At 43.1% G+C, this 27,161-nt stretch overlaps 3 protein-coding genes across 3 annotated transcripts in view; 1 reads left to right on the forward strand and 2 right to left on the reverse strand.

Annotated features, from left to right (window-relative positions):
* Window positions 1-163: 163 nt before the first annotated feature.
* On the forward strand, window positions 164-2,477 carry srp14 (signal recognition particle 14). Its single transcript, XM_034576883.1, has 5 exons — window positions 164-304; window positions 1,037-1,109; window positions 1,212-1,324; window positions 1,433-1,465; window positions 1,639-2,477. Exons 1-5 carry the CDS (start codon window positions 281-283, stop codon window positions 1,726-1,728), a joined length of 333 nt encoding a protein of 110 aa, XP_034432774.1. The 5' UTR covers window positions 164-280; the 3' UTR covers window positions 1,729-2,477.
* xgb (x globin) lies at window positions 2,372-11,726 on the reverse strand. Its single transcript, XM_034576882.1, has 5 exons — window positions 11,385-11,726; window positions 7,651-7,758; window positions 5,057-5,177; window positions 4,775-4,855; window positions 2,372-2,977 (listed from the first exon to the last, which is right to left on the reverse strand). The coding sequence occupies exons 1-5, from the start codon at window positions 11,567-11,569 to the stop codon at window positions 2,858-2,860; spliced, it is 615 nt and encodes a 204-aa protein (XP_034432773.1). The 5' UTR covers window positions 11,570-11,726; the 3' UTR covers window positions 2,372-2,857.
* Window positions 11,727-12,451: 725 nt separating this feature from the next.
* The window catches only part of LOC117756617 (pleckstrin homology domain-containing family G member 3), a 34,072-nt gene continuing 19,362 nt past the window's right edge, over window positions 12,452-27,161 (reverse strand). Inside the window, 17 exon segments of the mRNA XM_034577201.1 lie at window positions 12,452-13,373; window positions 13,375-13,889; window positions 14,038-15,490; window positions 16,870-16,974; window positions 17,670-18,047; window positions 18,387-18,397; window positions 19,432-19,464; window positions 19,606-19,707; window positions 19,941-19,971; window positions 20,072-20,158; window positions 20,768-20,860; window positions 21,069-21,251; window positions 21,835-21,966; window positions 22,360-22,510; window positions 22,614-22,660; window positions 22,839-22,908; window positions 24,511-24,611. Coding sequence (XP_034433092.1) covers window positions 13,281-13,373; window positions 13,375-13,889; window positions 14,038-15,490; window positions 16,870-16,974; window positions 17,670-18,047; window positions 18,387-18,397; window positions 19,432-19,464; window positions 19,606-19,707; window positions 19,941-19,971; window positions 20,072-20,158; window positions 20,768-20,860; window positions 21,069-21,251; window positions 21,835-21,966; window positions 22,360-22,510; window positions 22,614-22,660; window positions 22,839-22,908; window positions 24,511-24,611 — 3,585 coding nt within the window. The 3' untranslated portion in view covers window positions 12,452-13,280.

Genomic DNA, 27,161 nt, shown 5'->3' on the forward strand with positions numbered 1-27,161 from the left:
ATCGTAGTTATGTTGCAACCACATATAATAATGTATAATTATATAAAATAATGTCTATATTATTTGATGTTGAGTTCACTGTCAAAAATCCCCCTCAGCAGTATGAAGCAGTATGATTGAGGCGTGTGCTTATTGGTCTTCCTCCCAGGCAGCAGGTGGCGCTGTGACTAAACCCCCTCCCCCGCTGTGAGGGCGCGGGGCGGGGCTCCGGCTTGTGTAGTACGTGTGCTTCCCAGCAGTTAGCTTGCGGCTAAGCGAGGCTACAGCTGAAGTCAGAACCATGGTGCTGCTTGAAAACGACTCGGTAAGAACCTACAATTCCCTGTGTCGACTTCACTCTACTGTGTTGACTGAGGGCCTCATATACACGGTCCGTGTTAGCTGTCTAGCAGCTAGCCGGCTAATCCCATCAACGGTAGACGAGCTAGTCGTCAAACCGACTCATTAGCCAGGTTGCTAACGTTAGGCTGAGGCTAACGCTGCTTTAGAGTTGGGCTGGAATCTGTAATGTTGTTCGGTTACTTGACTTCCTTGTTTATTGATAGTCTCGCGCTGGTGTTTAATGCTTTAAAGCTCAGTAGAAACTGCTGAGTCTCGTTTAAAGCTACAGTTTAGTACGTGGACATAAATGTAGCCATCGTCAGTGAAACTTTGAGTTGGCACAGGGACGTCACGTCAGCCAACCTCAGGCAGATGTTGCTGACAGAATAACTGCTGGGTTGTGCTTTTCTAATTAGCTTTCTTAAATATCTTAAATCTGTCTAAAACTGATACCTTCCTGTAACCAGTTATTTGGGGTGACTGTGACACAGCTTGTTAATAAACCATCATTAAAACCCCTTAAAACAGGACTGAACAAAGGGCTGTTGTATTAGTTTTAACAAGGTGTAAAAAAACTGGGTGATAGATGATTAAACGTGTCCTCTCTTTGTTCAGAGATCAATCACAGTACATGTCATCATTTGTTATATCTATATTATATTTCTGAAATGAAACTGAAACATTAAGATGAGCCTTTTTTCTCTGTGTTCCTCAGTTCCTCACAGAGCTCACACGACTCTTCCAGAAGTGCAGAACATCTGGCAGTGTTGTCATCACACTAAAGAAATGTAAGTGTGCTCCTCCTGGCTGTTGTCATACACCATTCATGTTTATATGGGGAAGGAAGTGGGATGAGCTAATGTTGCGTGATGCTTGTCCACTATGACCAGATGACGGCAGGACCAAGCCAGTGCCCAGGAAAGGAAACACGGAGTCGTTTGAACCCTCAGACAACAAGTGTCTCATCCGAGCGTCTGAGGGCAAGAAGAAAATTAGCACAGTGGTGAGCGAATATGTTTTTCTCATGTTTGAATGTGAACGCTCTTCATCTGTTGCTCTTAATGGTTTCCACGAGGTGTTAATGCTGAATTTTCTTTTCTTGTGATTTCAGGTCAGCACCAAAGAAGTAATCAAGTTTCAAATGGTAGGTTGAGCTCGTGTCATGTTTTTATTGTTAAGAGGCTATTACCCCTTGACTCTGTTCTCCTGATGTTATAGAGAAATGTATTGATCGTCGTCTCTTGTCTCCTAATTGTTTATCTCGGATGAACGAGCCACTTGTGTGACTAAATCATCATCTCCCCCCTCCACCCTCAGGCATACTCCAATCTCCTTAGAGCTCACATGGATGGACTTAAGAAGAAAGACAAGAAAAGCAAAAGCAAGAAAACCAAAGCCACCCAATGAGCAACAGACTCTTTAAAACATGACCTTGGTTAACCTACACTGGCCTGTACGATCAGTCGGGGGAAATGGGAACAGCCTCATTCTACACGATCACCCAAGGCCTCAGAATCACTGTTCATCCACCCGGTGACTGCTTTGATAACACGCCATTGTTTGCATGGTAACGTCTCATCCCTGGCGGTTCAGTGCCATCGCTGATCTGGAACAGGATACGTAAGGATGTCTCGAAACTCATAGCAAGACGAAGCAGGTCAACCGTAGTGAATCTCCGCGGCTCCAGCTTCAGAAACCAGGTCATCAGCAGCCGTGTCACCTCTGGAGGCCAATCCACGGAGCCTAATGATTAACTGCCTTTCATACTATTTAATTGTAAAACGTCCCTATTTATGTTGTATTGCAGGCTCACCTGTGAGCTGCCTTGGCATGTTTCAATTCGACTATTTCTTGAGAAGGATTTTAGATTTTCACGTTATTTAGATTATGTTTTACATGCTTTGAAATTTCAGCATGGGTCCACAGCGATACAGAGCTAAATTTAATCAGGTTTGTTTTTATTTTGACAAACTGTATTTCATCTGGCTTGATTTTTTTTTTTTTTTGGGGAGATGAAATAGTATTTTACGTTTTTATTTCACTTGTAATCAACCATCTCATGCCAAGCTTTCAAACTGGAGGGAAATAAAACGTACAGTATAGCTTCAGTTAATCAGATTATTTGTATGTATAAGTGTATGATATCATTATTGAGTTAAATAGCACAAAAAACATAAAGTTGTAGGTTTACTGAAAGTCCTTTTTGAGTTATGAATACAGAGACACAGTACTGGCTGTAAATCTAATAATAATTTCAGTTCATCACAATTAACAAGGCAGGTTGAGCCGCAGCCATGACACTCTGTTGCCTCGCCCTGCTCCCGAGTCCAGGTATCATGGAAGAGGACCGCAGCAGAAGTTGCGTTCAGAAATAAAGTGCATTGTTAAAACTCAACGTGTGATTATTGTTTTTTGATCGAATAGCAAACAGTGACTGTGGTAAACATGAGCGACGTAGAAAACGAGACAGTAAATACAGTATGTACAGAGACACATTTCTGTGCTGTGCTGAGTTGTGGAGGGAAGCAGAAGAAGCTCATAGCGCTGTGTTGCTCCTCTCCGGTCTGTCCCGCGGGGACAGTGTGAGCTGGCGCTGCCGGCTGCTCTCCTCCTGGTAGCCCTGCTTCATTAGACTGGTCACATACTGGAACAGGGTCTGGATCACAAACAACACACATGCAAATGGATCAGGCTTCACATTAGGGGAAAGACGCTCCTTCTTAGTGAACACGGATTTTAATGGACACTCAGTGCTTGTCTGTGTCCTCTGCTCGATTAGTAGGGACAGTAGAAATATGTGAGTATATGGTCGAGGGATATCTAGTGGGAACCATACGAGACGTGTTTAAAGATACAATATGTTATGATCAATTGAAATAAACGAAACTAGGCTGACAACTTTTTTTATTTATGTGGGATTTAAAAAATGTGACTCCTGGACTAAAGCCATGTTCTAAAGCCATGATTTCAATGAGCCTTATTGATTAATTAAAAGAGTGAAGTGGATTAAATCAAAATTATGAGCATTGAAGATGAATTTTATGTTGATGCATAAAGTTGTGAGCACATTTCTTCTTCTAACCAGCTGAGATTTTGTATTTTACCTTTTAATCCTAAAACTCCCCATATGAGAGAAGACTTGATTTGTCTACTGTGCCATCCGAATGGTAAAGAACAGCGATTCTCCATCTGGGGGTCCCGACCACACTCGTGAGATAAGTTTGTTGGTCACCAGATAGTTGAATCGGAAAATAAATACATATTCAAAATACATTTAGACTGGTAATTGATGACCTCCACACAGGAGGTTAGGTTTGTCTGTGTTTGCTTGTTAGTTAGCAGGGTTATGCAAAAATTACTCAAGCAATTGATATTCAATTTTGTGGAGGGATGAGGTTTTAAATTCAAATAAAATTCCATATCGATTGAAGTTTCATAAAAAGACTGTTGGGCCTTGGCTGACATATTTTTACCAAGATAAAAACAAATTATAATTTTTTAAGTTATTTTCACAAATATTACCATAAATATATTATTTTAAAGTATATAGATGTGTGAATAACAAAACAACTGCTTTTATTTTTGTTTTATATACAGTTTTAAATTCCAAGATAGAGAAACCACTAGGGAGCAGTAGAGTCCATTAATGGAAACAAAGAACCAAGACATACAGAAATGTAACCTTAATTCTAAACGTTACACACACACACAAATATATATGTAAACACTATTTATAATTGATAAACAAATATATAGTCTCATTCACTTTATTTTTAAACTATATATACAAATCTTATTTGACTCTTAGTCTAAGGTTTTACTGTTGATTCCATGTATTTATTTATTTATTTCTACTTTGTGGTCTTAATTCGTGTGTGTGTGTCTCCGAATTCACATCCACACGCTTGTTCCACACAAAATTGTACTTGTGCAGTGACTGTAAAGATCTGTTGATGTCTCTCTGTTGAAACTGGTCTTATAAGACAATTATAGATTATATACTCTTATATGCGTTTTCCAACATGTAAATAATGTCTTAATCCTCTAACATGTTGTGACTCCAGTGTTGTCCATTGTCGTAAATGAAAAGGTACATATCTAATAGTTGTGTGGCAGCACTGAGGAGCAGCAGTGTTCTTCCAGTGCCTCTGTATTAATAACACAGGAGACGCTGCAGTGACATGACGTGATGTGACAGAGCCATGTTCCATTTTCTCAACATGCTCATGTGTGGTTCAGTGGGATGGGGACGTTCAGTCAAACTGGTGCTGCGCTGGTTCCCCATATTGACGTGTCACACGGTGCATTACAGGGACGTGCACGGCTCTGATGCTGATGTCTGACACGAGCCGTCGCTGCTGACGCGCCGGTTGCACACATCAAGCCCATTTACCCAGACGTGCCTTGCTGAGGAGCCTGCGTAAAGGAGATGCACGGCAACGCCTCCACTTACCTTCCACGCCTCCTCGAGCTCGGCTGTCCACCTCTCCTTCAGGATGGGCCGCACGGCACAGATGAATTCTGCTCCGACGTACTGGAAAACAATCATCGGAGACACGTGATGACATTGCTTGTGCCGTGGTTACTAGGGTAACATTCAGTTACTCCATGGCTGACACTGTTATTTGTAAGAGTGGAGTGGGTTTCATTCAGCTGCTGTTTGCTCCCAGTAAAATAACGAGCTGCAGGATCAGATGGAATTCGAACACGTGTACTCAGGGTATCAGGGTCTTACACTGTAGTACTTGGGAGGGGCGTTGTAGTGATAATGGCTTTTCCCCAGCTCCAGAGCCAGAGCCTCCAGTCGGTCCAGCTGGTCCAGTCTTGCCACGCTTTTCTCGATGAACGACATCACCCTGGAAGAAAAAAACCATTCACAGCCTGATTGATTCTCCAGTTCAGCATGAAGGAGCTCACACACCACCAGGACTCTGTGTTTGCAGCCTCACAAACTCAAATGCCAAGAAAAAGAAATGAAATTGATTGTATATCTATAAGTCATTCTCCCGCTTAAGGCAAAACCAACTGATTGCACGATAATTCTCCCCTGAAAACATTTTTCTCTGCACAAAACACCACAGGATCAATTTCCTTTGTTGCTTCCCAGGTGTCTCTGTCCTCTGTCGGGTGTGTGTGAGAGTTTTGAAGATGAATTATTGAACAAAGTACAGTTGGTTTTTATCTCCCTCTTCTCTCTGTCTCCCTTCCACCATCTGATCGTGGCTGAAGAGCCGCTTGGCCTCTGAGCCTTCAGGTCCTCGGGCAGTAATTGACTATTCTGTCCTTGTGTGTGGAGGAACACCGAGAGGCCCGGTGCACCCTGGGAAACATCAGATAAGTACGTGTGACACTTGCTATGACCTCTCTCTGCAGCGGAGTGGTAAATAATACCCAAATCACATGACTAGCTGAGGTGTTTGCTCTTCCGCCGTGTGCGACATGGTTTTATCATATTTTGTTGTTCCACTTGGATAAAAGCCTGATCAATAAACTCCATGAGAAGAGTCGGACGTTCTTTTGTGCCGTAGAGCTCCACAAAAAGTAAAAAGAGAAAATCACTTTGCTAATGCACTGCATTATGTTCCTTATAAAGTAGTAGAGTAAATCCTGTGTGCACTCTCCTGTATCACCAGTGATTCCCAACCAGCTCTACCGGTATCCCAGTGTGCACAGGCGCAAATTTATTTTACTGCCAGCGGGCGCTCTGAACAACTGAATGCCTGATCCCCACACCGGAAATAAACCTCGTGCAAAAACCATAGCCCACACTAACTCTAACCCATAGGCCAGACAACTGCAAATTATTCGTATTGGTTTTTACTCATCTTTATCATTACCTCTGCCAAGAAGGTTATGTTTTCGACCCTGTCTGTTTGTTAGTCAGCAAAGTTACGCAAAAAAACAACGGTACCGATTTCCTTGGTGTGGATCCAGATCAGGGGAAGATCCAGGACATTTTTAATATTGCATGATTGTTTTTCAACATATTGCATGATTGTTTTTCAAAAATGTATGGATTTTGAAAAAAATTAATCTAGCTAGTTTAAAGGACTGACACTTTTTTTGTGTGCAATTTGTTGCAGATCTGAATAAACTGTGGTTTTATAAGTGGACTGTTGTGCCTTGGCGAAGGTAAACGCTCTATTGAGGGCTATTCAAGTGACCTCTTTATGATAGTAGACTGGATCTATAATATGCCAACTCACATTACTGACAACATCCCCTCAATTCATTTGTCATTGCTGCTCCCTCTATCAGACATTTTCTTACGTACAAATACTTAAAACATAGACACACTTTTCATTATGTTACAAACTGTTTCTTCTCATCATTGCTGTAAATGCTGTTGTTTTGTTGATGTTCTCCGTTACACGCTGGGAGAGGGATCCCTCACATGTGGCTCTCTCTGAGGTTTCTACATTTCTTTCCCCTGCTAATAGTTTATTTTTCCCTTACTCTTGTTGAGGACAGAGGATGACGCACCTTGTTAAGCCCTAAGAGACAAATTGGGATTTGTGAATATGGGCTATACAAAGAAAAAAAGAAAACATCGTCCAGAGCGACATTCTGATTGGTGGTAAGGGTTTGGAGCAGGTGACTCCAGATATCAAATCAATGTACATTTAGCCTGGATTGAATGCAGGGCCACACAGGGGCGCTTGGTGTCATCTGTGGTGTCGCCTATGCCAAGGACAGTTCATGTCATATTATGCTGTGTGCCTATGCAGTATTTAGGAGGAAATGCCCCCCGTGATGCCCCCGACATAAAAAAACAAAGCAACACATAAAAAAACTGGTTATAATGTCCAACTCCAAGTCCTAATAAGACAAATGAAATGTTGGCCAAGTACAAACAACTCCAGGATCATTGTCCTCTATTGTAACAAAACCCAATTTTATATAGCTTACAGTGATAAGTCAGAAAAGTCAAATTAAAACGTGATTATGTTAATGGGCGAGTACTTGTTTTAATAATGTCTGTTAAAATCTACAGAGCCCACTTGTTAAGGGAAATTATTGCACCTTATTTAAAACTAACAGAATACGTGATTGCTTCTAAAGATTTACAGAAACAAAGTTTCTAAGAGACACATTAGAAAACTAAAACAAAGTTGTTTTAAAGGATTTGGTAACAATAAAGAAAACATAAGCCTTGCAGTTTAAAATGTGCGTAGGGGCTGGATGGTCATCGATGACTGACTGTGACACTTTGACCTTTCAGTGTGAACGGGACCACAGGGTATTGACACGCTCTCCTGCCCTGTGCTCCCCACAGAGCTGTGTTTTCACTGATTCATTATGTGCTGTGAAATGCAGTCGCTGACTGACCGTAGGCCGTGCGCCCTCAGCTCCCGGCTGGTCCGCAGCCTCTCCAGATCCTCCACACCTCGGAACAGGAAGAAGACGTCCTTGCACTCGGGATGGGTCTCAAACAACCTGTTGCCAAGACAACAGCAGCACATCAGGCAGCCATCCGTGAGCCTCTGGGAGAGAGCGGCCTGTCACAATCAGTCCCAGTCGGAACAACAAACCTCCCCAGCCGAGACGACACACACAACCCCGAGAGTTTCACTCACACAACTGTCATCCTGAGTGTGAGTGTGGATGTGCACATTTCAGCTCATTAACACTGCGACTGATGGCCTCTCTCTCACAGCCCCACACTCTGAATGGAAGATCTGATTGTGCCGTCCTGATCTGATTCTGTTTCTTCTATTCGTCCCTGCCCTCCTTCCGCACCCAGCGGCTGCCAAACACCACAGGGGCCTCGATGAGAGAGGGTCAGGAAATACACATCCTGGAGCTTTGCCCTGTCTGAGCCGGGATGGAAACGCCAGTGAGATGGAGCCACTGCGTCTGTGAGCGCTTTCCTGCTCTGATTCTAACCTCAATCAATCTCCTGCCATCCAATCAGAGAGCCTCGGCGTCTCCAGCTGTGGTACCTGTGATTAGTGGAGCCACCGGGATGCAGTCGCCTCCTGTGGATGATGTGAGCTGCATCAGGCTCCCACTGAGACACTGAGGGCTCCTGGTTTTTCAGCAGGATGACGGCGTTGGAGAGAAACAAACGGAGGATGACAGGTGTCGAAGGTTGTGATGTGAGAACATGAGCAGCTTCATAATTTCAACCTGAGCTGAGAGCTGCTGCTGATGGCACTCATCGATTGATTGATTATTTCCCGCAGAGCCTGGTGTACGAAGTCAGTCACATCCAACACACACAACCTGACCTGAGCACCCATGATGCTCGGCTGTAACACTGAGCTGAACTGATCCATAATAAATCAGGATTTAAATACTCCAGGGTGATGCAGCTCATACAGAGGCTTATATTGGATAGGTGGATGGATATAAAGATGAATACATCGATGGATGGATGGATGGATGGATATGTACAGTAGTTAGATAGATAGATAGATAGATAGATAGATGGATAGATGGATAGATAGATAGATGGATGGATGGATAGATAGATAGATAGATAGATAGATAGATAGATAGATAGATAGATAGATAGATAGATAGATGGATGGATGGATAGATAGATAGATAGATAGATAGATAGATAGATAGATAGATAGATAGATAGATAGATAGATGGATAAATAGATAGATAGATAGATAGATAGATAGATGGATGGATAGATAGATAGATAGATAGATAGATAGATAGATAGATAGATAGATAGATAGATAGATAGATAGATAGATAGATAGATAGATGGATGGATGGATAGATAGATAGATAGATAGATAGATAGATAGATAGATAGATAGATGGATAGATAGATAGATAGATAGATAGATGGATAGATGGATAGATGGATAGATAGATAGATAGATAGATAGATGGATAGATGGATAGATGGATAAATAGATAGATTATTGACTCTAACTCAACAGGGCGTCCTCACCACGTTTGCACCTCTTTTCAGGTTGACTGTGTCTTTCTTTTTCTTCTTGGGCACAATAGCTGTGAAATGTGCTTTCTCACTATTCATCCCCCTCGCTCAGCACCGGCTCCATTGATGAGACAGAGGGGGAAATTGGCTGCTCTCTCTCTCCCTCTCCCTTTTTGTCTCATCCACATCTCAACCACTCTCAGCACGGAGAGCTCAGCTGTTTTGTTCCTCTTTGTGCGCGCCTCTTGTCGACATGGGCGCACATGCAAGCATGCGTAACATACTGTATGCAGACAATGTAGCAGCCTATATAGCTCAAGAGGAATTTTAATTGGCAGGGTTCAGATGTTCGATTTGGCACTGGTGAACGGAAAGCGTCTTGTATAGATTCAACAGAGGAACATCTCCTCGACAAACAATAAGGTCGGTGAAGTTGGGAGTGAGCAGCTGATGGAAAGCAGGTGATTCCCATTTGCTCTTTTACTATCCCAGTTCCTGTTCAGTCAGGGGATACGTTGCCCCGACAGCCAGGGGGTCTCGGAGTGACCCTGACCCACAAGAGGCCCATAGATTTCCAGGCCTACACACTAAGGTCACGCCCGGTCAACGTTTGGGTTCAGCTCGGGGACACATGGCATTAATTGGGCTCAAAGATACAGTATGTGCCCGGTGGTCTCTTTACTCAGCAGCAGCCTGAATGTCCGCCAGCCTTCTTTTATCACTAGATTCTCTCGTTTGTTTTATGTCCAGCGCCAAAGGGCCAAAGATGTTTACCCACATGCACGAACAGCATCATCAGCATCATCATAATTGATAAAAATGCCTTTTCCTGATGGCTATAATGTCTTTAGTTGTATGACACAACGGCAGACCTGGAGCTGTGTGTTTATTATGTAACGTTGTGAAGACGAGATATGAAGTGATGAGGGGGGGAGGAGGGATATTGTGCCCCCGAGCCTCCAATGGGAAGATGAGGGTCAGGAGGCGGAGCGGGGGGGACGTGGTGGAGGTCGAGGATGGAGGGGAAGGAGGGATGTCGAGGATGGAGGGGAAGGAGGGATGGGAGGAGGGGGTGGAGGTCGAGGATGGAGGGGAAGGAGGGATGGGAGGAGGGGGTGGAGGTCGAGGATGGAGGTGAAGGAGGGATGGGAGGAGGAGGTGGAGGTCGAGGATGGAGGTGAAGGAGGGATGTGAGCAGGTTCTGGTTTGTGCGTTAAGGTCAGGCACCGAGGCGCCGCAGTGGGGGGGGGGATCTGTTTAGACCGGAGGTTTCACAAAGACGAAGCTCAAAGGTCAAACTGTCAGTGGGGTCAGTGTTCTTGGTCCTTTTGCTGCTGATCAAAATGAGGAGACATTTAAAATCTGTCTCATAAAGAACAAAAAGACAATTTTTGTATCGTGAGTTTCTGCCACATCTCAACTTTTACACATAGTCACAGAAAGGGAGGGGGAAATGGATTTTTGGGCACAAGGTTTTCTCTCTGCTCACGAATTTTCTATTAGGTGTAGTATTATTATTCTTGCTCTAAAAATCATTTTGCACTGTCCACTTCTATTGGTATTGACTATTAGCACATCCTCCATTGACACTTTACATCCATCCATCTACCTTTTTGACTGCATAAGTTGTGTACTTATATGATGTGTACTTTTATGTTGTCCGATTACTTATATGTTGTGTTACATGTTGTGTTACTTATATGTTGTTTACTTCTATATTGTGTACTTGCATGTTGTGTTACATGTTGTGTGACTTGTATGTTGTGTACTTGTATGTCGCCTGAGTACTTACATGTTATCTACCTGTGCCTTATTGACTGCGTACTTATATGTTGTATTACCTACATGTTGTGTGACTAGATCGTGTGTTACTTAAATGTTGTGTACTTAGATCTTGTGTTACTTATATGTTGTCTACCTATATGTCAGAGAGAAATGGATTCAACCCTGTCTATTTCCTGTTCATATGGCATATCTCTCCCCCCCCCTCTCTCTCTCTCTCTCGCCCCCCCCCCTTCTCTCTATCTATCTGTTGAGACTTTATGGAAATCTATTACCACCACATGTCCTCATCATTAAACCACTAGATAAATATATCTTCCCTCGTGTTTTCCAGTTTGTGTCGTGAAACCAACCCAGTGGGGGTGTGGAGCTTCTCACCTGACGAACATGATGATCCCAACTTTAGCTATATCGTCCCGGATAACTTTCCACGACTCCTTGATCATCTGGATGTGACGCTCGCTGGGATGCGGACGCGCAGCAGCATCCTCCTCCTCCTCCTCCTCTGGGCTCCTCTCCCCAAACTCCGCTTTTGCTGCCAGACCTGAAATCGCGCAGCCCATTCTTCATAAAGAAAAACAAAGATAAACAACAAGTGAAATGGCACAATCCAGGGCAGGAAAAAGAGGAGGGGCTGATTGGTTAGTTGGTTCCAGAGGTAACCCGAGGTTGTTGCATCTGGTTGAAGTGCGCGACTCCACTGGGGTCTGTGACTGCTCCTCTGGTGGGTATCACTGATCAGTGAAGTCACGTCAGTAAACACACAGACAGGATGTAAGGTCGGGTCATTTCTTTCAAAATAAAAACCCTCTCCAATTAGCCACTTGCAGCAGGCACAGGTCTTTTTATTTTGAAGCGCAACCTACCCAACTTCCGGTATTAACATATGTGTTTCTGGTTGACTTGATGCAGCATTTGATTTGATTCAATTCAGACACACGCGCGCGCGCGCGCGCGCGCACACACACACACACACACACACACACTTTGTCTCTCTATTGCCATCAACACATCTTACACTTAAAAAAATACAATGTTTCATCAACTCAAACTCAATGTATTTTTTTAATTAAAGGTATCAATTCGGATAATGTTACTTGTTGATTTTTATTAGCAATTTTTTGTATTTTTCAGTGTGTTATTAAAAACAAAAGTACTGAAGTGCTAAGTCTTAAAGCAAACTGGCTTTGCTCGTTTAACAATATGCATTACTGTACATTTTAACCATGGACAGTATAAAAAGATTGATGACGCGTCTTCCATTTGAGAATCAACAGGGCACATTTCCTCCAAGTAATGTCAGGAACCCAGCAATGCAACACTCCTCATACTGTTTATTAAAAATATGGAAACATTGAACCAGTTTAATAAGGAAGTTGTAGATCTAACTCTACCGACCACAGGACAAATGGATGGAAGATTAAAGAGGACAATGACAATCCACGGACACTTGACCATTTCTGTTTTTATTGAAAATACGGGAAACTTCAAGTATGAAACAATCATTTTTTTCCTGTAACTGAAATTTAAAAAGTAAAATTGTTACTGCTCAGTATTTACACAAGGCCACTCTCTCCCAAATATACAGTTTCATAAATAATATCTAAGAAAAATATACAACATGTGAGAAATTAAAGCTCCTGTGACACAGTATGTGAGGACAGTTGTAGAAGCAGCTACAGTTAAAACGTGGAAGCCAGTTACCGCAGTGACGGCATGCGTTCAAAGTTGACAAAAGTTAAAAGGAAACTGTCTTTGGTGTTCGGTCAGAGACCCTCGTCAGTGAGACGGCAGTGTTCATGCTGGAAAAAAAGATCAGTCTGTGTTTGTCCACCTCCACTTTGCTTCCTGAAGCTCCAGCTTACAGTTTACGTGGTCACGTGATAATAGAGCTATAGTGACTATAGCAGGAATCACCAACAGTGGGTGCATATAATAATAAAGTAGGACCTAATCTTTTAACTGATACAGGAACTATTTACACATTTTTTACATAAAGTTGAAATTGTACAGTGCAGGTAAAGACCCAATGTACAAATAATGCAATACACCTTTTTAAAAACACACTTCCCTCTCATAAACCCAACAAATAACCAACAATGTCCCTTTCATGTTAAACACAATTCATCACAGAATGTCTCCTGTACTAAAACACTGTGCGGACAGTAAGCTGCATTCTTTTAAGGGACAAGATTGAAAAAGAGGATGTTGAGAAGCGTTAGATAACTGGCAGATGTTTCCTGATAAAGAAATAAACATGATTCACAGCGTTCATCAGCTTAAACTCTGGAACTTCTCCCGTAAGCTTTTCACTAGATTACTCTCCGACATCTTCCCTGAACTGAAAATGGAGGACTTTTCTTGCACAGCCAGGATCATCCTGGGCGAGGTGGTCCAGGTCTTGGAGTTTTCCTGCAGTGCAGCAGCTCCTCACAGGATCCTGGAGGTTCTGCACTTCGTGGAGGGGAAGAGACCCGATGTGGTCCAAGGAGCTCCACCTGCACAGCAGGGGCTGAGGCTGTGGCTGAGGCTGGGGCCAGTCCTCTACGGCTGGACCTTTTTCACAATGTGTCCTGTCTGTCAGAGCTTTGTGAAGGTCTGAGGAGCTGCTGTACTTGTGTGAGCAGCCGTTACACACACTGCTGCAGCACTCCAACATCCCCATTGTGCAGCTATCTGTTAGTTTGGAGGAGTGGGTGTATTTGGAGCGAAGTTCTTGCACGTCCGGCCAGTGGAATCTCTCCGTCTGTGAGCTTTGAGGGCAGGTGTCTGAGCTCTGGGAGATGGCACCAGAGCTGGGGGCCTGGACTGGGCTCGGAGAACGCACTTCATGGATGACCATCTGATCAGAACCAATCATGGGCAATCTCAGGCTGTGTTTACCTGTATACACACACACACACACACACACACACACACACACACACACACACACACACACAAAACAAAACATACAAAGAATCAGTTTTATCTACACGAGAACAAGTGATATGTTACTGCAAGAGAAAGCAATCAACTGCCTCCTGTTTACCCTTTTTCCTCAGCTGCAGCCTCTCCTCGTGGACAGCAGGCACGCTCTTCAAGCCCTGCTGATTGGCTGCGTCTCGGTTCCTCTGCCACACCATAGGCCTGTTGTTCTTGATGCGTTGGCTATACTGACGAGCCAGCTGGAACACCTTGTTTTTCATCTTTCCCATGTCTTGCAGGATCTGTTCCTCATCCAGACTCGCTCGGAAGCTGATGATCTTCGGCAGCTGGTTGTGGTTTAAGTGGTTCTTCTCTTGGGACGGAGGAGTTTTACTCGGTGTAGACCCGCCCTCTGTCAGTGGAGAGGTTGTGCTGGGTGATGAGATGGAGGAACTATCTGAGGCAGCGCATGTTTCAGACTCTTCTAAAATCGGAGGCGGTTGTTCGCTGCTTTTAACATCGGCAGTGTCGAAGCTCATATCCTGTGCTGCTTCCAATCTCGAGTCATTATCTTTCTCCTCTTCTATCTGCAGGACGTCCTCCTCCATTTCCATGTCTTGCCAAACCTTGATCATTTCTTCTGAGCTTCTGAACTCTTCCTCCTCTGTGGTTGAGGCTTCACTGATGCACTGAGGTCTCGCCATGGCCTCCGCTGCTCTCTTCGGTTCGGTTTTCTGACGGGTTTCAGCGTTTCGACTCTTTTCTAATCCAGGAAGGTCGAACACAGACCAGGAAGTGGGCCGGTTCCGAGAGAGGCCCTTCCTGTGCGCTGGGACGGCCTGCTCCTGAGGAATGCTGTTCAGCTGTCGGCTCAGGTGTTGAACCAGACCTGCCGGGATGTAGGAGAGACTTTCCCGGCGCTTGATGCTGAAGTTAGCATCCTGGTGCTCGGCATCCTCGTAGTAACTCCTGATCTTGTGGATGAGGAGACGATCTTGTTTGGAAAGTGTGGACCTCCGTTCTCCTTCGACGAGGACGTCCAGTGCAGGGTTGTGTGCAGGCGTCGACAGATTGACCTCTGAGGTGGTCTGAGGCTCCGGGGTTGAGCTCTCGAACATTTGGGTCTGTTCCTCCAAGTCCATGCAGGCCGAGGGGCTTTTGAAGACTTCGTTTTCTGCTGGAGGAGAGGGACAGGCGAGGGAACCCAGGTCCTCTGACACTAGGCTGCTCCGTCTGGACAAGCTGTGGATGAATCGCTCAGCTATCACGCTCGCCTGGTCCAACACGGACGAGGGAAGGATGCTTTTACAGTCCAACATGTCCTCCTCCTCCTCTGAGAGCTCCCCGTTTGTCAGTACACTCGCCTCCTCCACTTGGAGACCAGAGGAATCGCTCCCTCCTTCTTCTTCCTCCTCTCCAGTTTCTCTTGAAGTATCCTGAGTTTCTAGGGTGGTGTCGTCGTTTTTTTGAGGGGGGGACACAGGAGACTCGGGACACTGGGAGTGCTGCACCTCCGGCTGATCCCTCCTCTTCTCTGGAGGGATGCAGTCTAGAGGACAAATCTCCTCCACGTTGACCTGAAACACGATAGGAGTGTTTACAAAGTAGCATGTAATGAGCAAAAGAGACATAAGGACAGCAAGCACTCTCCAATCCCCATAAACGTAATGGACCTTTTCAAAGTCAACCCGACAGTTTAATCCACAGCAGCCACAATTTACGATGCATGTGTTTTATCCTTGGGGACCCACTGGAGCTTTATTACAGTGACCTGTTTCTATGTTGAACATGTACGTGTGGTAAAAATTGCAATGACACTGTGACTGCATTTACATTCTGGCTGCTAACACCTCCTCGCTGCACCATTTAGGACGCCCTTGGAGAGTTTAACGGCGAGCACGGTGATGTCAGCGGCCCTAACAGCGTCTGTGATATTGGCGCCCCCGACATTGCTTGCTGTGCTGATGTTGCCCTTGTCGGCCATTATTCTAAATGTGTTTCCAGTTGTTACCTGCTTGTGTGGAGTGCCTGCAATTTCTAAAAGTGCAGCTTGGGGCTGTGTGGTGGAGATAAGGTTAGAAAAGAATTACAAACTCTACTCTGTTCAGGTGCAGAGAATCATGAGAGCAGCACCTGGCCTCCAAATCAAATGTTGACCACAGAGCAGCGGTGTGTGTGTGTGTGTGTGTGTGTGTGTGTGTGTGTGTGTGTGTGTGTGTGTGCACTTATATCTTTGAGAGGACCATTTTGAGCTAGGAACCTTTGGAGTGAGGACATTTTAGCACTTTTTTCAAAGGGGTGTTTGAGGGTTAAGACTTGGTTCTAGGATTAGAGTTAGGGTGAGTTTGAGATTTAAAGAAAGTTCCACATTATAAAGTCCCTCATTAAGACCATAATTGACTGGTTTAAATCTCACCCTAAGACAAAATGAATCAATAAGTAAGCTAATAGAATAATTGAAGAAAAAAATAGGGAAGAAATATGTGTGTTAATAAGACAACAAATAACAATAAATCACAGCAACAATAAATATAATAGATAAATAATAAATTGTATTTAGTAGTATTCAAACTGACCACCTGACATTAAGGCGCCATTATGCCAATGAATGTCCTCACTAAGATAGAAGTACAATGCTGTTTGTACGTGCGTGTGTGTGTCATTTTAATTTAAATGAAAACAAACATACAGTGGCTATTATAAAAGCTCCAGGCATAATTCAAATAGGCCAAATAGAAAATAACAGCTGAAAACACACTGAAAGATTAATGTCATAGTAAATAGAAAATAGTCTAAATCCTTACAACACAGTTAGCTGTACAGTGGGTATGAGGATATATGGGCATAATGTAACACAGTGAATACACATTAGTGTCACATCTGACCTCAGGGACACGTGTGGAAATGATGCTGAATGGATGTGTGGACACTAATTGCGGACGGCTTTATTAACTACCTGTGTAGTGAGGGCTTTTTTAATAGCCTCGTCCACGTGTTTCTCCTCCTGCCTCCCAGTTTCTGTCTCAGCTTTCACTTCAGTCACAAATCTGTCGGGATCGTCCTGAGAGCATAAAAACAAATAGAAACTCAACAAACACACTAACGTTTAATGTTTGAAACAGCCACTACAATAAAAGGGTTTCAATTGAACCATCATGGATTAATGCATAATTCAGAATAAATACTGGTATAATAAGTGACCTCAACAAAGAAGGGAGAAAGGGGAAATATGATTATCAAAGAGCAAAGCTCTCGCCATAATAATAATCATTTAATCAGATGGCAACATTAAGCTTTGAAGTCAAATTACATTCAACAGGGCGCCACTGGTTTTATGCAAATGCAGGCAATGGTTTCAACAACATGAGCATCAACATCAATCATGTCCGAAAAACACAATTATGAAACACGGCACACAATTACTGGAACTACACAGATGAGGAGGACAGACACAGGAGCAGAGTGCATGCACAGAGGGACGACCTTCAGCTCCACAAGCAGACATGCACCAAGTTAAGTTGCAGCCATTCCTTCTTAGAGCAGATTAGGAAATTCCATGCACTTCAACATCAATTTGACAAGAGGTATTAATGTGCACAGGGCAAACGGTAGCAGGTGTTAGTTGGTTCTGTTTGTGAAGTAAAAATAAGCGAGAGGGACGTGAGCGAGCGTGGGAGAAAGAGTGGCAGGGAGTATTGGTAAGCCGGCGGAATGGAGGACAAAAATGGGAAACCCGTGGGTGGCAGAAACCCTCACCGTTGTGAAGTGAGTAGAAAGCAAAGCCCTGGCTCTAAAGTGCCAGCAGGAGATGGCTGCCAGCACTGAGTTGGCAAAGTCGGCTACCTGGTCATCTCCCATAAGTATATCTTCCTTGTAACTCTCCCCCTCCTCCTCATCCTCCTCCTCCTCTTCTGCCTTCTGCAGCTCCAGACCCCCCTCACTGCGTGAAGAGCCCAGTTTCGGGCCAGTGTCAGTGGGCCTTAGCTGCTCCAGAGAGTCCCTTCTGGGGATCAGATCGTCCAAACATGGCCTCTCAGCCTGAGGGTCATCGAGACCGGAGGCCAGCGTTCTGACAGCAGCGGCTGGCTGAAGGGTGCGCCTATCCCCCAGCAGTGTACCCTCACTGTCTGCATGCTGTAGCGTGAAGTCAAGGACATGTGGTTTGTTATCGCAAGGCCAGTGCTGGAGCATGATTGTGATTACAAAGAGCTGTAAATGGGATGTGAGATATGATTTGTCTTTGTTTAGGCCAAGTCAAAGTATGTTCTGTGCAGATTAGGTTTTTTCTACTTTCAAATGTTTTGGTTTCACTTCTTTTGGGATTAGAATGGAAAGTCTGAACTGCTGAATCAAAACTGGATAAACCATATCTCACCACAGCACACCCGACATAAAGTGTTGTGCTACAACAGAATAAACAAAAAAGCTTATCAGGGTTTAATAAAAGACAACATTTGGATTTCAGACGCTTACCTTCAGCACAGCTTCATGGAGAACAAAGATAAAGAAGAGGGGGAGAGATAAACAAATGAGAATGTCAATAACTCGAAATGAAAAAAGTCTGAATATCATAGGACAGAATAACCTGAATACCACACGAGTCTTATACAAGCTCCAACAGAAGGGAGTGAGTGAGGCGGTTGTTACTCTGGCCCAGACTTAAGGGAGGTCTTGTGATTAGATAAATACCAATTAGAAACATCTTCCTCTCAGTGGCTTAGACTGGACATGATTCAATTAGCCAGGATGTGATGAGCCACTCCCTCACCGATATGGAAGGCTGACGTGGACATTGTTTCTTCATTACACTGATTCCAAAAATTGATCTGGTCTGGGAGCAGAGAAGAACTGGGGACAAGGAATACAGAGGTTTTCTCTTTCATAATGGCCAATTATAGAAGATGAGAGCAGGAGGACGCGCAGATCTGAGGCTGAGTCGGACTATTGAAAAGAGCTTGTGTATGACAAAGCCTTGGGCCGATGTGCAATATAATTAACTTCATTATGGGGGAGGCCAGTGGAGTGGAGTGGGGGGGTGGGAGCGAGTGTGCGTGTCTTTTGATCTGTTCTCCAGGTGTCTTTGTGGGAGAACAAAGCGAAAGTGCAATGGAGATGAAAAAAGCTCTTTATTTCACGGAGACATAAAATAACCTCAGTTAGGAGGCCGCTGGATAGCACCATGAACGAGGATCAAACTGAACGGTGGTTAATACGTTTACATCCATACTACAACGTGTTCTTTTAAAAACGCATCCACTCTGGTACGGATAAGCCTGGCATCCACACTACTACTACTTTAGAGCCGCTAAAATTGAGAAGTTTGGAAACGCTCCTGGCCGCATGGGGCTGCATTTGAGGCTGGACAAAGAAATTCTGACGTAGACAACTGGTATAGACTATATAGAAAATGGCGTTTTCAAACAAATGAGTAATATGGATGTAGCCTAAATCTGCCCGTTTGTCCCCGGGATTCCTGAAACGGAGAATGAACGTCCACTGAACCTCACCATGTACCAACCTTTTGTGCTCCTCATGATTCGTTTTGCAGGCTCTGAAAGGGGAGAAATTGAAAATGGGACAGCTCACTAAAAGGTTTAGGTGACAATTAATGATCAACAAAATAACTATAGAACTATATTGAACAGATACAAGAAGGACTTTACGGATACAAGATCGGGTGAGAATTGTTTACCTGATCTCCTTCGCCCCTTTCGTCCTCCCTGATGGAAGTCGTCCGCCTGGCAGGACTCTCTTTTATTCAGCCTCTCAGGACTGTAGTGGTACTTTCCTAGATCTGCGCAGTAGAGAAATACGTCATTACACTTCAGAGCTGCAATTACAAAAAAAAATTTCTCCAAATAGTCGGATGTGTTCTGGGCTACGCCTTCCTGGTAAATTAAACAGCAATATATATTTACCACTGAAAATGAACCACCCTTTTTTATTGTCAAGCAGCATCTTCTGTTGCCATGGATACTGTTAAAGTGGTTTGTGCATGTCTAATGTTACCATATTTGTGACACTTACAGTTTGAGTTGTCCAGGATGGCATCTTTTGCCTTTGAAGAAAGAGACAGTGTGATATGATGAGAGGCAGATCTTTAGCTTTCCCTTTTTACTGAGGAGAAAGGACATCGTTTTGAGGGACTTTTTTTTTACCTTCTGGGGGACGATGGTGTTGTGGTTCTCAAGAATGAGCCTCTTAATGTGATGAGCCCAGAGACGCTTTTCCTCTACTGACTTGGCCTGAAACAACAAGCACTTGTCATTTAGAAAGTCATTTTTCAGCTTAACAAATAGAATAGAAACAAACTGGCACTCAGTGTATAGCTCCTCCGAGGCCCAACATTCTCCTCATGAAAACACATTCAAATTCACTAGATCCAGGTTTTGATTTGGATCTGCACGCAATTGCACACACTCATAAAACGTCTTTCTTTTTACGATCAATGAATTATTCTCTGAGAAATCAACCAAAATATTGACAAAGGTCCTATTCCACAATGTTTAATAACCCCCCTGATCTGGATCTGCACCAACATTGTAATGGCTTCTTCCTTTTCTCATTTCCCTCCACCAAATTTCGTGGTAATCGGTTGGGTAGTCATTTTTGCGTTATCCTGCTGACAGGAATGCAGAACTGACATAACGGTGGAAACCACTGTCTCTTAAGTGTTTAAGAAAAAAAGGTTTGGTTAACACCACAAATGGCGATATTACGGCAAACATCAAACTAATCAGGCCTTTGGTGGTTTTCTGATCATTCTGACCAGATGATTAAACTGCAGTTGTACATGTTGTGTAACTGTGCAGCAGAAGGAAAAAGGTTGACAGTTACTGGTGATCGACATTTACCTGCACTGTATGTGGCTGCTTGGGATGCTTGAAATGGATGACACTGAAGAGCAGGGGATCCTTGGCACTGTCAAGCAGCATTAGGGTGGAGCACTGCAACCACAATGAATGTAGAGATGAAACTGAGGCTTCAGTCAACTTAATTTGCTACTTCAAAGAATATATCTTTATGATATATATCTTAAGGTGTTGAACACAAGATATGATGTTATTTGACCTTCTGTTCAATCTATAAATCACCATTTACCTTCATCTACATTTCTAAAGTACTAAATCATTAATGAGTGAAAATGAACCCTACCAAGATGTGCGTCTTATAGACATAGTGTTCCCCTCGTTTCTTGGTAAAGAGGAGCATCTTTTCGAAGAGGAAGAGTGTGCGGGTGTTCTTCGCCCTCAGGACATGAAACGTGCCCTCCAGCACCAGCTCTCCATAGGTGGTCAGGTCAGGACCCTTCCAGTTGATCAGAAGAGACTGTATCTCCTGCAGATGAAACACACACACACACACACACACACATACACACACACACACACACACACACACACACACACACACACACACTCTTAGCCATGTTCCTTCACCATGAAAGAATATAAATGCCAGCACAGCATCAGCTTTTATCTGTGATCCTTATAAAAAAAAGATACAAAGAAAACTGAAGCTGCTACTTGATCAACGTCTCACACCAAGAATATCATTAAAAATCTGTAACCCTCACTCTAACACTAAATGTAAAAGCTGCAGATGTATAAATAGATATCAAATTGTGAAGGTTTGTGGATTTGCTTTAGAGAACATATGACTGGAGAGTCGTATTTTTAGAATATGTATATGTGCAAGAGATTGAAAAAAGTAGAGTTAAGGTATATAACTAATGCAATAAATCAATGGGAAAATTATGTTTCAAATGAAAATGTTTCAGAAAGAGTAAAAGACAATTTCATAATTTAGTTTGGAAAAATAACTTGACTGACTGTGTAGTGAACAGTGTGTGAGCACTTCATGACAATGACGTATATACACCTTTTAAAAGGATGTTTGAATGCATGTGTGGAGCTCTGACCTGAACCCTGACAGCATGTTCATGTTTCCTCTTCATGTCATTGATGTACCAGGCCACTCCGGTCATGGTGTCGATGGCCTCCTGAACCACCTCATTTCCCTCCTCGTCTGGGTCAAAGTGCTTCGCAATTTCCTTTAGAAGAGATCGGGGACAGTTACGACTTCTGACAGGAGGGTGACGCCACAGGGAACTAATTGAATCTCTTCCCAAACAAAGAAAGATGTGAATCCATATCAGTCTATTTAGCTATTTACCTTTGAAAATACTAAATGGCTTTTCGCCTCTGAGCCCTTAGATATTAATCAAATTAAAGGAGGGGAAAAGGAGACAATCACTCTTTGGCTGTATTGTTAAACACTCACAGGCATTTTTCAGGGTGCAGTTATAAAATAACATTGCCTCATCATCAAGCATCAGGGCTGTGAACTTCTCTCATACTTACAGGAACATAAATCTGAGGCCTGCAGGTGACATATTGAGGAAAAGTCATGTTAAAGCAGTGAAACCAAGGAGAATGTTGTGTACCTGCAGCAGCAGATGATATTTCAGGATCCTCTGAACTGGCTTGAGCAGGAAGGAGCCCAAAGGGAGCGAGCGCTTCAGAGCAGCTTGTCGATCCCTGAAGAACTTGGCTAAGGTTTTACTCCTCATGCAGTCGGTCAGTGCTGCCACAGAGCTAGAGAGCAGAAGACGATTACATTTATATGTTTGATAAAGGACGTTACATCAGATATCACAAGAAAAAGGTTATTTCAACTAAACATTTTCTAGCTACTTACTTGGGATAGTTGGTGCAATACTGGGTATAAATTTCAAAGTATTCACTCTGAGGAAACACAAAGCAAACAAACATTTTGATAACGTTCATTTCAGTCCATGTAAACACTTAACATCATAACTTTGATTAATTAATGCAATTAGGTAACATAGAATAAATAACAATATATTATTTTAAGTAGACTAAAAATAGTGTAACTGTAATGTTATGAGGAAGATATACTGACCTTATCTACAAAGCATCTAGCTATGGCCACAGGGTCGTTCTCACACATATCCAGAGACTGCAGCAGTTCACTGAAAAGCAGAACAGAACAACAGGGAGTTCATGTTAACTTAATATCTATGTGTAGAAAAACAGATGAAACCACAAAGGAAGGAATAAATAATGATTAGTGGCTGTTGTCAATAAATCAATGCTTATAGTCTTCTACAGTATTTATTCTTTTCCCCGAGTGAGATTTGACACAAGTTAAGAAATAATGCCACTAGAGGGCAGCATACACTGTTAAACAATAACCTTGACTTGGCAAGAAGGAACGCTGGAATTCTCCACTCTGACAGTGCCATAAAAAACAGGATGTATTCTGAAAACCTGACAGTTGTACGGTTTATTCATTATTTACTTGGTGTGACATCACCTCAACAAAATGTGCACAACTGGGTCACTGTGGAAAAATTACAATACAAAAAAAACTTGAATTAATCAAACACACGTCATAATCAAACACACTTCATCACACTGAAATGTGATGAAGTGCCACTTTAGATAAAGACTGTGTGCCTTATCTGAAAGCAATTACAAGGAAACATGTTAATAATACAATAAAAGAAAAGCACTGGTGTTGAGGTATGTTTCAGAAACAAAGTCAATATTTGTTCATACTGCAAGATTTACTTAGGTCACAAAGAATAAAATCCTGGCCTCCCAGCAATGACATTCACTTATAAATGTGAGTTTATTGAGTATCAAGTGCTTTTGGGGCAGCAGGGGTTGAATTACAGCAAAGTAACAAACTTCACTGTTAGTAAGACACCTGCAGTACGGTGATGGTTTACAATGATCCCTGCAATGGTGAGTAAATCAGGTGACTGGGTTTTTTATTTTTTCACAGACTATAGAAATATTAACCTCTATTACAACATAAATTTGGAAAGCCTCCTGCAAATAGGCACAACTCTGTAGCAATATTAAATAAACATGTGGTACCTATTCACAGGCAAGGACAGACACTTCTCCTCTGAAACTGCACTGTAATAAAAGCTAGTATCGCTGTCTGAACTGCTAACTGAAGGATGACAAAGCCTCTCAGTGCAACGTGACACAAAAGAAAAGCATTGTCTCTCTGTAAACCACAGTGCATGCTCCCTTGGATCCCAAATCTCTCTTCAGCTGACTTCAATTTTTAAAAAAAAAAAGAAAAAGAAAAAGATTCAGATCGACCTCATTAGTGGTTTGTACTGTACAATAGCCTTGACATTACCATCTGGAATGTTAATGTGTTGTTTTATCAAGCGGCACGGACAGCAGTGGGCACTTGCTGACGTGAGATGATTAAATGTAAGACTAACTGCAACCATTTCACCAGCGTGTTTACTGTGGAGAGTGTTGCCCCATAGCTCCTCCCTGCGTCTGCTTTGACTCACTGAATGGATCACAAGCAGCGAGTGAAAGAAAAGGAGTTAGACGTCATGAATTCTCCACATTCCTCATATTAGCTCAAATATGAGAACAACAACAAAGTACAAGGAAGTAAGTACACCAATGACTGACCACAGCCCCCTCTGCTCTGGGTATTGTCTCATCAGGTCGACTATACCTTTTAAGATATAAGCTACAAAATAAAAATATCTAGACGTTACGCTGGTTGGTGAGGGTATACCCGGGCGATGACGTACCTGTTGAACTCATAGATGTCCTCTATGTTTCCAAACAGGGCACACACTTGCTCTGGTCGTATGGGGAGGTTGCTCATGTCGATGATGTGAGCCAAATAGTCCTGGGAAAACAGAAAATACAGCTCATTTCAAATCACTCCATATGGTTTACTATCATTCAGGCACTTGCAGATTCCTACCTGCAGAGGGAGCATGCATAAAGAGAGACAATTCTCTCCTTCAAAACCATCACACAGTAAATCCTCTGGGATGAATGGTCACTTTTCACACAACAGTTGGTTTGTGCAGAGGATTTATACCATTCTAGGTCTGATGTCATGGTCATAAGGCTTTGACGTGAAAGATGTAGGTTGATTTATTCACAGCTACGTGATGTGTAAAGGATCCTTTTAAGGATTTGTTCCAGTGAATGGGGGGGGCAATGTGACTGTCTGGAGGAGGCCCCATTGTACCTTGACCATAAACATCAGCACAGCCCGTTCCCCTGCCAGGACCCAGCTCCCCCCGGACCTATTCAGTAGATAAAAACATCTAAAACCACAAATATTCTAACATCTGGATGGTTGCCCTGTCTCTCGGTCCACTGTGCACTCATGTGCCACACAAACCAAGACAAACAAGTGCAGGAGTAAAGGACAAGCGACAAACCCGTATGAACTCAGCGACTGTTTAAAGAATCTACCAGTAAACAGCTTGTACACACCCCCATGCTCCCAGACGATGTGGTGCAAATACACACACGCACACACAGAGACACAGACACACACATGCCAGGCAGCCCAGATTAAGAGTAGAGTCATCACATCGCACTGACTGAATGAACTGCAGCCGGTCATGGATGGAGAATTTCACTGCAGCTGGAGCAATGCTGACTTGCAGTCAGCAGGGCGCCTCATAGTCTCCTATGGAATAACTCACCACTGTTGTTACACCATACACGCGTGACCTTTAGCATAGCACGAGAGATTAAATGCTATATGTGGAGTCTCCCAGCTTATAGTGCGACAAGCTTAAAAACCCAGAAACCCAGCTTTACCTGCGCAGGGCTAATGTGGGACCAATTAGTCACATCCAAAATGTATAACTAATTAAAAATAAATAAGAACAAGAGTTTAAATGGTAAATGGTGCAGAAGTGCTTTACAGAACACTTCTGCCAGTCATCCACTCACACACACAGTTACACAGTGCATCTGACTGGGATTGAACTGCCAACCTTGTATTGAGTGGATGACCCGCTCTATCTCCTGAGCCACAAAGAATCAAAAATGTTGAATTTCAGCGGAGAATTGGCTCAATATGTGGGTAACATTAGAGACATCCACAAACTCACAAATATTGGGAAGATATAAATCGGAAAAACCTTTGGCAACTGTTTGCAAACAACTTTTTAAAAAGCTATCATGCTATTTATGGCAATGTGGCCATCACAAGAAATCGCTTGATACGAACACACTCAGACCTGAACAAGGCTTAGATATAGTACAGAAAATATATGAGATTGAAAATATTATTTATTGTTTAAGAGTGAAAGGAGATGTATTTACCAGAGAATTATAAAAATGTATTAATTTTAGTGTTAAAGACGTCAGTTTTGCATTAACAGCCTTATTAATTATTAAATGCTTTGGATAAAAATCCTGATAAAGGTGAATTACACTAAAACCATTCAAATGAACCCTCTCTACAGATACACATTACAGTTTTCCAATTTTTTCTTTTACTTTGTATTTTTTCATCTGTATGTTTTGTATATATGAATAGAGTAACATAGTCTAAAGTGGAAAAAGATAAAATAGAGGAGCGGTATGTAGGACTGGCTTTTTTTTCTGAAACCCAATAGCATGATTCACATTCTTTTTGAACAATTCCTCTGGGTGTGACTGGACCAGGTGCTGAGGTTGTATTAAGACATGTGAGACCAGCTGGGTCAAACAGCTGTTCTCTAAACTTTATTCTATGGATAGACAGTAAAGAGTGAGAGACTTCAGAGGGAGTGACTGGATTTGACAGCAGGGTGGACACAGCTTCAGCAGCTGTTTCAGACTTCAGTGTCAATATCAAGGGGAAGCTTTGAATTACAATAGTTTGCTGAAATAACAATTCCAAGATGAGGGAACGAGTTTCACACGTCTCTGTCAGATTCAAAGCTCAGTGTGAAATTAAAATGAGCTGCATGGAATCTATTTGACTGAAGCCATACTGTATCATAAAAGGACACATCTGTGCTGGACAGTGTTCCCACACTGTAGTCTATGGAAAAACCGATTGCTCCACTTTCATTATTATTCTCCGTTTGGTGCAAAGATGGAGGTGTTTGTATTGGCTGGGAGCTCCTGAGAGCTCAGGCTGGGCCGGAGCTCACTGCAGGGTCTGAGTGAGCGGGGCCAGACCAGGCAGGGGCTGCTGCTCCCGTCAGCTGAAATAGTTTAAAGCAGTGGAAGTGTTTGTCCGAAGAAAGTCATTAATCAAACCGCGACCAGCCGGCACCCCCTCGCCCCTGCAACTGCCAGACGCCAGCGCAGTCGGAGACAAGGTGAGGAGAGGTGCGAGCTGGTTTACTGCGAGTCAGCCTGTGAAATGCTTCACATGTTAAAGACATTAACAGCAGAGACTGTTTGACAGCAGCGTGCTCCTGTTTCTGTGCAACAA

Source organism: Hippoglossus hippoglossus, chromosome 22, assembly GCF_009819705.1.
Source record: "Hippoglossus hippoglossus isolate fHipHip1 chromosome 22, fHipHip1.pri, whole genome shotgun sequence".
Classification (NCBI taxonomy): Eukaryota; Metazoa; Chordata; class Actinopteri; order Pleuronectiformes; family Pleuronectidae; genus Hippoglossus; species Hippoglossus hippoglossus.